Source organism: Arvicola amphibius, chromosome 2 (assembly GCF_903992535.2).
Source record: "Arvicola amphibius chromosome 2, mArvAmp1.2, whole genome shotgun sequence".
Taxonomy (NCBI): Eukaryota; Metazoa; Chordata; class Mammalia; order Rodentia; family Cricetidae; genus Arvicola; species Arvicola amphibius.
This window is the reverse complement of record NC_052048.2, coordinates 2,702,624-2,718,156: the sequence shown is the minus strand read 5'-3', so window position 1 is coordinate 2,718,156 and position 15,533 is coordinate 2,702,624. Positions and strand designations below refer to the sequence as shown.

Here is a 15,533-nt window from a genome sequence, read left to right as displayed (position 1 = left end):
AGATGTCATGGCTGCCACCAGGAGAGAAAAGGGACACAGGAGTTTGACATCTCACTTTAAATTGAGTTCCTGAGTGCGGAGCAGGTGTTGATAGGCAGCTCTGCAGAGGCAACCATCTACAGGAATGCATTTCTCTTTTACGTTTCTTGCCTGTTTGACCAATATAGAGAGAAGTGATTAAATTTGTTCTTTATATGTGTAATAGATTCTGAGTCTGGACAGACAGAGATCTAATGATCCAAGAAATCCTTTAACTGTCTGTCTTGTTTCTAACTTAGTGTAACTTACGGTCAAGATCAGAAAGGGTGAGTTGTGTTTGTTCTTTCTTTCTAGCTAGCTTTCTGTGTTTTCCCAGTGTGAGAACATGAAGTTATATGTATTTTATATATATACATGCACAATTATATATATGTATGTGTGTATAGATACACACACACATACACATACACACAGTGTATGTAATTATGTATCACCAAAGGGTTTGTCTTACCAAAGCTACTGTTATTTTTGGACATACTCACATACACAATGAATAATTTTGAAAATTTGAAAACAGGTGACTGCCTTTTTAGAATGTAAAGTCCGTCTGATTTGTGTGCAGCTTGCTGTGTAGCAGAGGGATTTCAGTGGAAAAGTCACCTGTGGCTCCTCTCTACTTCCCGTTATCAGCATACTTTGGTTTCGTGATTTTTGTGGGAGATCCATGTGCCCCTCCCCCATTTGGGGTGTGTTGATGGCAGGGCTGCCAGGCCAGCTCACACTGTTTATCAGTGAGATTCTTCCACGCCAGTCGGTCCCAGTCTGGTTTAGACACGGAATCCAGTGTCGCTGTCATGTCTGTGTGGCCTGCTCCGTACCCTGGGCAAGCCTGAGTTCTGGGGAGTAGCTCTTGACTTCTAAGAAGCCAGCAGGTCTTACGGATTTCAGATATTGCCCCTCATGCGGTCGCTTTTGTCATATGTTGTCACCTCATGACTGCAAACCACCTGTGGGGGTGTCTTGTAACTTTGCTCCTCATGAACTAAGACATCAAGGCGGTGTGTCTTTGTGCCACTCCAGTGAGTTGATTTGAGTCCAGCCTCTCAGCTCTCGGTGCTGGTAGAGGTTGCATGGGAGGCACCCTTTCTTCTCTCCTGAGACACCTGTACTTCATGAGTTGATCCCACCAAGTTGGAAAGAAAAATAGTAATGATTTTAAATCTAGCGGCTACTAAAAGTAATGTTGACTCCAGTTTTTTTTCCAAGAGTCTACTTTATGTATACACAGTGGGGACTTTAAAACACAAAACAATCAGGAAATTGTTAGAAGAATCCCATTTTAGAATGCCATCAATAAGAGCAAAGCCACCGCCATTATAAATGAGAACATTGTCACCAAGGGGGAAGGGTCAGCACCTCTTCCCATTTACCACTGCTGATACTGGGGACACAGGGACCTGTATCGATAAATGCAGGTAAACAAACAGGTGGAGGAGGAGTCATAGTAAGAGCCAGGCCCTCCTGTCCTGATGTAGGGCCGGCCTGCCTATGCTTGGGACGTTCAGAGCTGTCTTTGCTGATCCCCCCCACCACACACACACACAGCACCTTCTCCCCAGTGTCCGGCTTCCTGCACCAGTCACCGAGCTCCATCTCATCCTCCGGGGACAAGGAGGCAGGAATTGCTCTCCTTTCCTCTCTGTGTTCTTTCAGCTGAAGCCATGGCTGTGACTCCAGCCACAAGGACCAGGATGTGGCATCAAAGAGAGAGGCTGGCCCGTGTGGCAACTTTTCAAAAGGTTGAAGTATCTGGAAGGCAGACACGCACACCCTCTGTGGTGCACTTAATTTTAGAAACTTCTTAATTTTAATGTGTTGTCCATGGCACAAAAGACATTTTCTCTGGGAGACGTGTGTGGTGTTTGAGGTAGCAGCTCTTACGTTACTAGAATCCTGTAGCAGCAAGGCCAGCAGGAAACTCTCCCTCTGTCCTAGAGGTTTGCTTTGGCCTTCGCAGCCCCTAAAGCACTTTATACCATGGCTAGACCATATTGAGTTCCACTGAGATCGACGCCCATCAGCTGAGATTTCTCTTTTGAATTGTGTATTAATGCGGCACTGGTCCTCAGTGTACAGAAAAGTCTGAATGCCAGCCCTCTCCTTACCCAGAAGGTGACAGACATTGCCTGCAGCCTCTGTGTGACCTTGCTGGCACTCTTTTTTAAAACAAGGGGAAAAACGAGAAACCTTTGATGTCTCAATTAAGTTGTTAAAAAACTTAAGACAATAGGGTTTGTTTTTTTTCTCTTTTTTGTAAAATGAAATAGAATCTCCCCAGATACGTGGTGTTCACTCCTGAGGTGGGGATTTCATCTTCTTCCCAGAGGTGAGCATATGGGGTCAGAATGGCCTTTTCCTGACTGGGTCATAGGGACTGCACATTTGAACTTGAATCAGGAGCCAGGGTGAATTAGAAATCTTAAATTCATACTTAAGCCTTTGTCCCATGCAATTATCTATAAGTATAATTACAGAAGACAAGTTAGGAATGTTAATATTAATGTACCTTTTTTGACTTAAAATCCATGCCTGTTTCACTATTTGTTTTATATGATTCTACAGGAAGCCAGAAACACGACTGGCTACTATGAGCATGTTTTTGTGTCCACAGTGTAAAACTGAGATGGAAGGGTGGCTTTGGAGAGTTTCCTGGACTGAGGCACTAACCATCCCAGCATTGAGTGAACTGAGGAGGTCTGTCAGGGCTTGCTGTGGCTCCCAGGTCTCCTGCCTTTGCCTCTACTCTGGCCTGGTTTCCTCATACCAGCTGTTGTGCCCAGCCCACAGGCCGGCCTTGCCATTCTCACACACACACACACACACACACAAACGCACACACACACACACACCGAGCCCACTGGCAGGCTTTGACATGCGCACGCACACACACACACACACACACACACACACACACGCTGAGCCCACTGGCAGGCCTTGACATACACACACACACACACACACACACACGCCGAACCCACTGGCAGGCCTTGACATACACACGCACACACACACACACACACACACACACACACACACACGCCGAACCCACTGGCAGGCCTTGACATACACACACACACACACGCACACACACACATGCCGAACCCACTGGCAGGCCTTGACATACACACACACACACACGCACACACACACGCCGAACCCACTGGCAGGCCTTGACATACACACACACACACACACACACCAAGCCCACTCCCAGGCCTTGATATACACACACGTGTGCACGCACACATACACACACACACACATATCAGAGAGTGCTTGCTTTCTGTCTTTCGGCATTCTGGGGTCTTTAAAATGGAATGTGCACTGTCTACCTTCCTTGCAGATAGGAGGTTGTGTGCATGCAGCTGGGATGTTGGCCTTTTCTTCTCTCTGAACAAGAGACCCATCCTCCAACGTCTAGTGCTCAAAAGATTAGGGATGGTGTGACTCCGGAGGCTGTTCAGGTGATGTCTCCATAGTGTGAAGAGACTGTTTTATTGTTTCTCTTTCTAAGAACATAACTGACCAGAAATTAAGAGCCATTTGAATTTGGGATAGCTTGGGACCACAGCAAGTAGGGAGTTGAAAACAACTCTGAATTAAACAGTTCTGTCACATTTCACTTCCAGAAGAGAATGACAGTTTTGCCAGGCATGGGGATATACACTGTCCTCCCAGGACTTGGGGAGTAGGGACAGGAGTATAACCTAGCTACATAGCGAGTTTGAGTGCAGCCTAAGCCACTTGACACCCCATCTCAAAACCAGAAGGCATTCCTTATGAAAGACCTTCATTTATTCGAGAAAATTGTCTGTGTCATTCTTTAATGAGATTTTTTATGTCAATCGTGCCCAGCAATTGAAACACAAAGGTAGGTGGATCTTTGTGAGTTCAAAGCCAACCTGATCTACAGAGTGAGTTCCGGGCCAACCAAGACTAAATAGTGAGATTCTGCCTCAAACTAACCTCCAAAAAGAATTTTTTTAAGCTAACAAAAAAGTACTAAATTTTGCCATAGGAAAATTAGATGTTTCTGGTCCCTTTCAGAAGCTTAATTTTGGTTTCTCTGTCCATCACTCCTTACGTTTCTCTAGGTTCTCAGCTTAGGACTGAGGCCACTTCTGGAGCAGTCTCACCATGGGTGAGCACTGGTCTCTCCCTCTGCTCGGCCAGGACCTGATGTGCAGCTGGGACAGCAACGTCACAACCCCCATTGCGAAAGAGCCAGTTCTCTGAGCATCTGAGACTTATCCAGAGGTTTAAAAAATATTTTTAGTTTTCTTAAAAAAAAAATGCCTGCCTGTTTATTTAGGATTTTGATGCCTGTTGTTTCCAACTGAATAAGTCTATTTTCAAAACAAAGATTAGGAGATTTGGCTCGCTTTTCTTTCGCTGGCAAATATGCCGGAGGTCTGTTTTCCATAAGATGAGTCTGCCTTGAGTTGCTGCTCCGCCTGTGAGTAGTTTATTATACCATAGGCTTAACAGTGGAGTGTGTGCTGAGGGGCCCTTGTGCACGTTTAGGATGTTAGAGTCTATAAATAGCACATAGATATCACGGGAACATGGTAGACTCACACAGAGCTTAGAACAGAAAGGGGAAAAGCTGGCAGTCCTTTGAGCATGTCCAGGAAGGGGTACTTTGGCACCAGCACTGGCTGACTGGACTTTGTGGGAGCGGTAACATTGTATGTCCCCTTCCGGGCTTCCGGAGTCCACGCTATGCAATTTCGTCTCACAAGCCCTGCTACCTTTTATGAATACCGCTTTATGGCTGACTTAGACCTACCTAACCTCCACCCTTTCATCTTAGGGGCACGAGCATCCTGGGGGGCAGGCTTTAGTGTCTCGGTTGCTCAGAGCCACCATCTGCTTCCACTTGCCTTGTGGTCTCGAAGATCATGCTTGGCCCGTGGGTACTACAGCGTGTCCAGGGGATGTGGAGTTTTGTCAGCCAGTGAAATATGTCTGGCTTTTTTTCCTCCCCCCCCCCCCAATCAGCTTTCATTCGCTCTTCATCCTGTGTGGTCTCTACTGAACGGAATTTCTATTTAGCGGAGATATTTACCCTCTTTATCATTTTCTATGACTTGACTTTTTTTTTTTTTGTTTTAAGGAGAAGGTGTGTAGAATTTGAGCCAAAAAAGTGTAGTATCGGCAGCAGTAAAACCTAAAGATAGACGCTTAATGTGCCGTGTCAGTGCGCCCCGCTGCCGTGCCTGTGGGTCCCAGAGTGCAGCTTGCCCTGCTTGAGATGCCGAGCTGTCAGACACTGGCACGACAGGAGCCAGCTCCAGGGATTGTCGGAGCCAAATAATTTTCTTTTTTTGCTTGTTTGTAGGCACTTCTACAGTCTTCAGTTAAGCAGCAGCTAGATGCCATCGAGAAACAGTATGTGTCTGCAATCGAGAAGCAGGCTCACAGGTGTGAGGAGCTGCTCCACGCTCAGGTACGGGTTGACCATGTACCCTGCGCATGCCAGCGCTCCCTCTGCCTCCCTCTCCCTGGAGGGCTGTCACACCCCATCAGCTGCCTGCTTGGAGGAGAAGTGCACCGGAGTAAACAGCTTGATAACTTTATGACAGACTCAGGATAGGGCACAGGCCTACACTGTGTGGGTTTCCCCCTAATCTGTGATTACTCGTGTTTCCATTTCTGGGTTAAATTAAGCTTCACAAAGTCACAGAAGCGAAGAGATTGCCCAGTGCTTCAGAGTCTGAATGGCTGTTGTGACAGTTGTTGTCAGTGATGTTCAGGTTGTAAAATTGCAAAATAAACAGAGAAAAACAGAATATATCTACACTAACAGGGAGGTAACCTGTCCATTCTGGAGTTTTTGATTATTTTGTATAAGTACTAATTTCTGTTTGAACTTTGTTTTTAAAAGCCAAACCGATATGCTGCATTAAGCCATCATTAAGTACAATAGTCAATAATGTCTGTAAAACACTTCTTGTAATGCTTTATAACATAAAACTTGTAAAATGAATATGGAAACAGCTTTTTTTAAAAGTCCCATTAAATAGAATAGAAAGAAAATTAACTACAGTTTAGGAAATAAAGTATAGAATTTGATGGAGATTTGTGGATAAGCTAGACTCAGATAGGAATCTGTTCTGTTAAAAAAAAAAAATTTCTGCCTCTGCCCTCCTGTACAAATTTGTAGTCACCTGTAATGTCAGCCCTGGGGACTCCAACAGCTCTGGCCTCTGCAAGCACCTGTACACACACACACACACACACACACACACACACACACACACGCACAATTAAAAACAATAAAAGACAAAAGAGAAAATCAGGGCCAGAGCATCATTTCGGGTAGCACATAGTGTCTTTGGCCTCTCACTATTTTAGAATAGTTTGCTCTGCTTACTAAAGGGAAAGCCAAATGACAGTTGTCTGCATTTCTGTACACTGTACTTAGAATTCTCAAATTAGGGGAATTATCCATGTTATGATGGGCTGAGGGTGCCTGAAACAAACCCCGTCAGCCATGGGTCGGAGAATAGAGGACTTCCCACATGGTCTGACACCTGCCAGAGGTGACCTGTGTCCATGTTTGTCTCGATTTCTATATAAATATCTTTTACCTAATTCAGTCCCCAAAATATTTTCTTTTAGATGTTCTGTAATTTGGAAGTATATAAGTATATTGAAGTCTATCAGTTTAAACCGATTTATGTATGTGTTGTTTGAAATCAAACTGTTTTTTAATTTGTGAATACATATCTTAGCTGGGGGTTTATTGCCGTGATGAGACCATGGCCTGGCCACTCCTATGAAGGAAAATACTTAACTGGCAGTGGCTTATAGTTCAGAGGTTTAGTCCATTGTCATCCTGGCGGGAAGCATGGTGGCAGACAGACATGGTGCTGGAGAAGTAGCTGAGCGTTCTCTGTCTGGGTCCTCAGGCAGCATGAAGAACAAGCGAGCCGCTGGGTCTGGCTTGAGCTTCTGAACCCTCAAAGCTCACCTCTTGTAATGCAGTTTCTCCAACAAGGCCTCTAATAATGAGAAACAGTGCGTGCCTGCAATCGAGAAGCAGGCTCACAGGTGTGAGGAGCTGCTCCACGCTCAGGTACGGGTTGACCATGCACCCTGTGCATGCCAGTGCTCCCTCTGCCTCCCTCTCCCTGGAGGGCTGCCCCACCCCATCAGCTGCCTGCTTGGAGGAGAAGTGCACTGGAGTAAAGTACATGGCTTTGTTGGAGAAACTGCGGGGTACCATTTCACTCAAACCACCCCAATACGCAGCTTTTCCAGTTTCTTTTGCTGAAAGATGATAATCTTCCATATTTGAATCTCCTATATGTGTTTGTCAGAAAACAGTTACCATGTATGTGTGGACTCAACTGCCCTCTGTCCGGTTTCCCAACCTGGGCAGATGCTGTGTTTTCTTTATACGGGTGTCCTACTGGTCTTGAACCAGGAAGTGCAAAGCCCTCCACATCGTTCTTATAGTCCAGATTTGCCTGGCTACTTGACTGATGTCCTAGGTTTCTGAGTAACGTTGTTAAGCCCTGTGAGTTTTTATAACAAAGCAGGCCGGCATGTTGATAAGGACGGAGTTAGGCTTGGGATGTGATATGTTGGCTGCAGTGGGTGTGCCCGTGTGTGAGCAGGACTGAGTGTGCCCGGTGTGAGCAGGACTGGGCGTGCCCATGTGTGAGCAGGACTGGGTGTGCCCAGTGTGAGCAGGACTGGGCGTGCCCGTGTGTGAGCAGGTCAGGGCATGCCAGTGTGTGAGCAGGACTGGGTGTGCCAGTGTGTGAGCAGGACTGGGTGTGCCCGTGTGTGAGCAGGACTGGGTGTGCCCGTGTGTGAGCAGGACTGGGTGTGCCCGTGTGTGAGCGTACATCACCGCCTGTTCAGGGCATTAGGTTGTTGCCCCACTTCTTTAGTGTTGAGGACCTGTACACTGGTTTCAGTTCAGGCTTTTCATTATTGGTAAGCCCCCCCCCTTCCCGTTCTCAGTTTTCCAATCTGTAATGATCAAATATTGCTTCTCAGTTTTAGCAAGTTTTCTGCAACAAACCCGTGGGATTTCTGAGTATAAGGGAGACACTTTTGCACCCTTCCTTTTGTCCTTGACGCTGTCATGGCTGCTGTCCCGTCACTGTGAGGGACCACATCCAAGGCAACGTACGGGAGGAAGAGTTCATTCAGGATTTGGGTTCTAGAGGTTTAGAGTCTGTGACGGAGGACAGCTTAGCAGCTGCAGTAGGAAACTCACCAAACTCTCAAACCCTAAACACAAAGCAGAGCCAACTGAGAACGAGGAATTCTTATACTCTCAAAGCCTGTCCCTCTCCTGATATTTCCTGCAGCAAAGACGTACCACCAAAACCTCCCCCAGACAGTGCCACCACCCAGGGACTGCTGGCATTCAGACCACTTCAGTGGCTTCCTCTCCTCAGCTTGCCAACTGAGGTTCTGTGGTGTAAAGTAGAAGATGGGGAAGGTACTGCGTGGCCTTCGAGCGTGTGGCCCCAGGAAAGTGCCGTTGTTCTGACCTTTGGGTGTAAGTCTGGCTGTGGCTTCTCTTGGCAACGCTCTCTGCAAACCTGAGCTGTTTTCTAGTAGGCGCTTGTATTCTAGAAATAGATGCTGGATTTTATTAATCAATTGACTATAACAACATTTCCTTTGGATAAGTATATTTGTGTTTAAGCTTTACGTAACATTCCCTTATTATCCTTTTAGTGATGTGAACATTTTGGTTATGTCTCTTGTGTTCAGATATTGGTAATCTGTGTCATGCTTCATTTTCTTTGTTGATCTATTAGAGATTGATCAATATTTTGGAATTTCCCAAGGAAACAACTGATGAAACTTGGTTTTATTGACTTCCATTTTTTAAATTTTATTATTTACTTTTTTATTTCTGTGTAACTATTTTTTACTCTAAAATTTACTATTTAATGTTTCAGGTTTAGTTGGGTGCCAGTTTGCATTCACTTAGGTATTCCAGGTAGGGCTCTCAGTTGGAGGTCACTATCAGTGGATCCTTGTTAACTGCTCTGTGGACCTGCTCTAGGGGCAGGCGGTTTATTTTCAACATCATCTCAATTAAAATGACTTTAATTTGTCTTGTAATTGGGTCTAGAAGTATTTTGTTTCTTTTCTAGGTATTTTGATGTTTTGTAGATATATTTATTTTATTGATTATAAGTCTTATTCTGGTGTAGTGAGATAAAACACTTCATGTGGTTTTGATATATTTGTAAGGTCTGTTTGATGGCCCAGAATGTGTAGACTTTTTTTATTTTAATGTCATCATTTAAATAAGTCTTTTGGTTGTCCTGTTCAGGACTTGTGTATTATAATTGCCTGTCTGTCTGCCTGCCTTGGCAATTGTTGAGGAAGATACTGAAACACTTGACTGTGCTTATAGATTTGCCTAGTTTTCTGTGCTTGTCTGTCAAGTTTTAACCTTTTCTAGAACTTTTGGCATACAAACAGCTGAGACATACACATGAGGAGTCTTACATTGTCTCCATGTAGTTGGCCTTTTATGCTATGACATGTCCAGCTCTTATTCTGGAGATACTGCCTGCAATGAGATATGTAAATAACCTACTTTTATTTTGGGTATTGTTAGTTGGGTATGTTTTCCTCTATGTTTTTTACTCTAGATGAATTTTCCTCTAATTATTTCAGATAGGTTTCTTGTAGGAAGCATATAGTTGCATCTTATTATTGAACCTATAATACTTCCTGGTTTCTACTTGTGTTTGAAGATTCTTAAATTATTTTTTCCCAGTCAATGTTAACCCTCATTTCTTGGGCTCTATTTAGGAATAACCTTAAAATATTATTTGTTTGTAAAGTGAATTTTGATAGGAGTTTTTTAAAGCATGTTATTGTTAGTAAGTGCCTAGCCATGAAATAACTATAAGTATATTGGTAATATTATGTAAAATCCTATTTGTGACATGGTTTCTCATATGATCTTTGCACACATAATAGATAAATATGTAAATATTATCTTTGCACATGTAAATTGTGTTAAGTGAGCTGATTGTATACTAAAATTACATTTTAGTACAGATAAAAATTTGAGTTGAAGATCACTCACTACCCAAAATATCTGCTCTGAAACATGTTTTTATATTCAGTAATTCTGATCAATATGTGAGGTGTATTTCTTTTTCAATAAATTTAGCATACTTTAACTTTTGACATATTTTATGGCCAATAAATGGCAAATCTGGTTCCCAGTATTACATACCAAAAAACCCTATTTTGATAAAATCCTCAATATATTTTTATATAATTAACCTCAAACAACAACTTCTTCCTGTTTATTTTGTGAAGGTATGATATAATTTATCTGGAAGCACTAGCAAGTTTTGTAAATCATCCTTACCTAGAAACTCAGCTTCGTGTGTCTTTACCTTTCCTTCCTGTGCTGCTGTGTGATGGATTCCAGGACCTGTGCCGTGTAGTGATGCCGTAACCATGGTAACATTGCAGCACAGGGTGTCACTCGTGAAGTTGGCGGTGATGCAGTTGGTGGTGTGAACAACATCTGTGGTTGTGCCCAGTGTGTAATATTTGTTAGCCACTGGGCACTAATTAATGTGTCTGTTTTGCTCTGTCATTGAAGAGTGCCTTGTCTGCTCATCAAAGCCTGCACCATCGCCCAGAATACTGTGCCATTACAGCAGGAGCTGCCACATCCTGTGTTTACTTCCTCTTGATGACCAAGTCTTACTGTGAGGTAGTTGATTGTGTGCGCTGTGCCTGTGCTAAGCCACAGTGACAGAATCACACAGCAGGATTCTTTTCTCAGAACAGCAGCCCTTATTAGAAAGTCCTTTGGTGTCGCAGTTTGAATTATGTAGAATCAGTGAAACTAAAGATGTGTCAACTTCTCCACTCCTTGAATGACACTCTCCCGTTTGTCTGCTTTGAGATCTTCTGTCGGTGGATTAGTGCTTTTCCTATTGCTGGTCATGCAGTGCACAAACCAGAAGTTTGTAAATGAGGACAGGTTTGTTTGTCTCCAACTCTGGAGCTACAAACATCTGGGGATGGTGTTCTTGCTGGCAGAGTCCTACAGCTGTTGATAGGACCCTTACTCGGAGAACATGTGTGCATGTGTGTCTGGTGTCTTTCTAGTCTTGTAAAGCCAACAGCATTCAACCTTCCTGCCTTATCCAGTCCCTGTCAGCCCCCAAGTGTACTACCTCTGGATAGCACAGTGATAAACGCCTTGTCCTCTAAGGCCTTATTGCGTAGGATCAAACGCCAACATGAATTTCAGAGGGGACAAGGAATATGCACAGATTTGACCATATTTGATATTTCTATGGTTACTTTATGCTTTAGTGTGAGTTCAGTGGTATTTCTTATTAATTTCCAATTGTCACCTTCTAGGAAACATACTTCTTTTTGTTGTTGTTAATGCAGACCTTGTATCCTATGGCACACTTTTATTAGTGAAGAAAGAGATTAAACTGGCTTTGGAGATTGTGAGTGGTTTTCACCATAGGAAGCCATGTCATTTTGAAGTCGAGTGGTTTCTTTCTGCTACACGTGCTGTCTTCCCCCAGCCTGATTCTGGGTAGTGTCTCCACAGTGGCACTGCGGAGGAGTGTCTGTCCACCAGAACAGTATGTTTTCACCATCTTAGACATTTGACTTCATCTTCCTGAAAAGCAGCACCTTCGGTGCACGTTTCTCCCGTTGGGAGCCTGTCACCTAGCGCCAGCTCTCGACACTGGCAGCTGCCTTAGTACCCTCTCCCTCTGGATTCTAGTTTGCCCTTGAATGCCTTTTCCTTCTCTATTTTGAATTTTGGATTATTAGGTGCTGACTGGCTAGTCTTTTTCTCCCGTGGTCACTTTGGCCACCAGTAAGATACTGTCCTCACCCTCCACTAAATACAGTCCTTCAAAGGGTAGGTAAGTTTCTGGGTTCTTTGAAAAGTAAGTAGGTGGGCAAACAAGGCATCATTTTCTGTCAATACAATGTTGGATAGTTGGTTGTTAACTGCAGTTGATGTAAATACATGTGTGTGGCATACATGAAAGTTTGCACATGTGTGCATAGTTGTGTGTTCCTGTGTGCAGAGGCCCAAGGCCTATGTTGGGAATCTTCCTCTCTTGTTTTCCACCTTTTTTATTTTTTTGAGTGTGGGGGTGTTCTTTTGAGGAGGTCTTAAACCATGTAGCCCTAGATGTCCTGGAAAGCTTTCTGTAGACCAGGCTGGCCTTGAACTCACAGAGATCCACCTGCCTCTGCCTCCCGAGTGCTGGGATTAACAGCCTGAACCACTACATACCTGGCAGATGTCATTGTCCTTGACTCTCCTTTTACACACTGCCAGTTGGCCGCGGTGTAGGCATTGGTTTCTCAACAGGTAAGAACTTGAGGAAATAAATATTGATAAACAAGTCCAAATATAAGTCAAAAACCAAGGAAAAGGTAGACTTGTATTGTGACAGCTTTCTTTCCTGAAGTAGATTAATTTTGTGAAGTACACATTGGGGAAGCTTGTGTTCCCTGACAGCTGTGACCTCAGTAGATTAGACTGGCATCAAAGCAGATAAAAGGGTATTTCATTACTCGGTTCCTCAGACAGAATGTGTTTAGGAACTTGAGACAAGTGGTATTGATAACCATAGAAAAATAAATACTATATGGTAGCTTTTAAGTGTAGTGCTGCAGAGGAAATTCATGAAGGCTGAGAAGGCAGAGGAAACATGGAAGGTTCAGCAGCATTTGAGCTGTGACTTAAGCAGTGGTCATTTCCAGCGGACAGGAAACTGCTGCTGTCAGAGCTCTCTCCAGCCTCATGGTCCAGAAAGACAAGCAGGGTGTGCACAGAAGCAACAGGAGACCTGGGGAGATGCGGTGTGGGAGAGGAGGGTGAGGTTAAAGCGGGGGCGGACGCGTGTAGACGTGCTGAAGGAAAGCAGTCGGAAAGCTAGCACGATGTCACATCCTCCCTAAAACCCACAGTCGGGTGAAGGTGTTAAGTACTTTGAGTTCCTAGTCCTCTAGCAGGCCCTGATAATAACATGGTCCTTTGGTGAACACCTTCCTTAGTGATGTTGCCCACAAGGCTCTGCTTATCTGCCTGTGGTTGAGATGACTGGCTAAGAAGGCTTCACCAAGGCAGACGCCATAGCTCTCCTCTCCGAGATGGACGCAGGCTAAGGTCCTTCACGTTCGCAGTGTGGCCCCGTGAAGCCTGCTGGGCACTGGCATCTGGAAGAAAATGGAATGCAGCACCAGGAGCCATTAGAGGATCCACTAGAGAAACTGTGTCCCTGACTTAGGACAACCTTGTCTCAGAAGACTTGGAAGACCGAAATGCTAAAACCTATCCCGCAATCCAGAAAGCACTGAAGTTGCGTCTAATTTTCCCTTTCATCTGATTGTGACTGAACACCTGCATCATAAACAGAACAAAATAAAGTAAAAAGGAATTCTGATCCAAAAAAAAAAAAGAAGAAGAAGGTTTCACCACATCCGGGGCTTCTCTGTCTGCACGCATCTGTGCTCCTGTCTGCTGTATCTTAGGGATCCGTCTGCAGAGTCTCACCGTAGCATCGTCTAATGCCCAGTGTCTGTCCTGGGGTCTAAGTGGAGAAATGACTTCCAGTGCTGGACTCACTCGGGAGGTGGAAGTCTTGCTCCAATTCCGACTGCTTTATCTAACTCCGGGCCTCGCTTTGGTTGCTTCTGTGTACTGATACTTACGTGGGCAAAATGGGGTGAAACTGTTGGTGTCATAGTTCTGACTTTTTGAATACTGTTTAATAGCAAGTTTCACTAGCTCATTTTTTAAAATTTTTTGTACAATGGTTATAAAACAGCAGTTTTTGTCTAAGTTCTGCTGTTCTTTTTGTCTGTTTTTAGCTGTCAGGATCACTTGAGTCTTATTCTCATAAAATAGGCAGATAAAGCATGCCCCAAGACCATTTGTCTGCCAGGAAAAACACATTTTATTACCTGCTAATTATTGTCCCAAATGTATACATAGGGATATGTGAGCGGATTGCGGCTAGCCAGAAGACTGTTTCCTCACCGCATACTTCGCCTTGCTTTATTCTCTACATATAGTAAATTTAAGAAATTTAAGAAATCATGATTTTAAAATGAAGCCTTCTCCACTATTGAGACACTTGTCCCCATTTCTCTTGAATGCATTCTTTGGGAGAGATGAGTTGCTATCCTCCTAAAAACAATCTGTGAAGAGAAGTCAGGGTCCTGTTATAAAGAAAGTCCGGACACAGTACCATGCTCTGTGCTCACATCAGGAGAGGATGCAGAGAATGAGCCTTCTGCCTACCCTTTCTGGGAGTTTCTTCACTGTTGAGTCTCTCTATGAAAAGATGGATTCCTCTTAACAGTGGATTTCTTCAGAGAGAGCAGCAGCAGGAATATCTAGGGGGCTTTTTATCAGAGAACTGACATAGGAAAACAGGAACATGACCAGCAGTCCATAGGTGATCTGAAGAACGGCCTCAGTTCCTGCATCTACTCATAGACGAGAACCTTCTTCACTTCCCAAAGGAACATAGTTCAGGCTGGTCCCTGTAATGATTATTATAGGTGTTGTATGGCACTATTCCTAGGGAAATGTAAACAGATAATCTGCTCGCTCCAGATCGCGAACCAATGACAGACCACAACATGGATACCACCCAATTCCAGTCAGTCAACCAGTGACCCCTGTATGGTGTAGGAGGTCCTTCTTTCTATGTGTTGCTTTCATTGGTTGAATAAAGAAAATGCCTTGGCCTTTTGATAGGGCAGAAACTTAGGTAGGTGGGAAAGACAGAACTGGATGCTGGGAGGAAGAAGGCAGGCAGAGAGCTGCCATGAAGTCGCCAGAGTCAGACATGCTGAATCCTTCCTGGTAAGTCACGGCCGAACTCGTGGTGTTACACAGATTACTATATATGGGTTAAAGCAAGATGGGAGAGTTAACCAAGAAGAGGCTAGATATAATGGGCCAAGCAGTATTTAAATTAATACAATTTCTGTGTGGTTATTTCAGGGGTTAAGCTAGCCAGGTGCTGGGAACACAGCCCGCTCCTCCCTACAACACATGTATATAAACTTGGGTTATTTACAGGAACACAGGTAAGGGGTTACAGGAGCAGAAATGACTCGGACAGATGCATCACTAAAGCCCACCCAGCGTAGGTGACAGCTCACAGACAGCTGAAACTTGGACCACAGTGCATAACTTGGAGGCAGCTCAGCAGGTTGGAGACACTGCCTCCTTCAGGCAGCTGAGGTGATTTGAGCTTCTTCAGGCTCGTCTGACCTCTCCCTTGGCCAGCTTTACTGTTGTATAGGAAAGGGCTTCATGCACCATCGGGTCAGTTTCAGGATTGACTGAAGCTTTGTAGTTGTGTACTTGGTGAGCCTAAGAACTTCCATGAAGGATGGACTCTTTCACCTCCTTTAGGACATCCTGTATCTAAGGAGGGTTCCTCCAAGATGAAAGGTTTGACAAGGGAAGGCTT

At 44.3% G+C, this 15,533-nt stretch overlaps 1 protein-coding gene across 5 annotated transcripts in view; it reads left to right on the top strand.

Annotated features, from left to right (window-relative positions):
* Positions 1-15,533, top strand: part of Ccdc91 (coiled-coil domain containing 91) — a 169,088-nt gene that overhangs the window by 93,700 nt on the left and 59,855 nt on the right. For all 5 annotated transcript variants that reach the window (XM_038319703.1, XM_038319702.1, XM_038319700.1 and 2 more), the window contains exon 8: positions 5,381-5,488. In XM_038319703.1, coding sequence (XP_038175631.1) covers positions 5,381-5,488 — 108 coding nt within the window. The remainder of the gene's footprint in view (positions 1-5,380; positions 5,489-15,533) is intronic.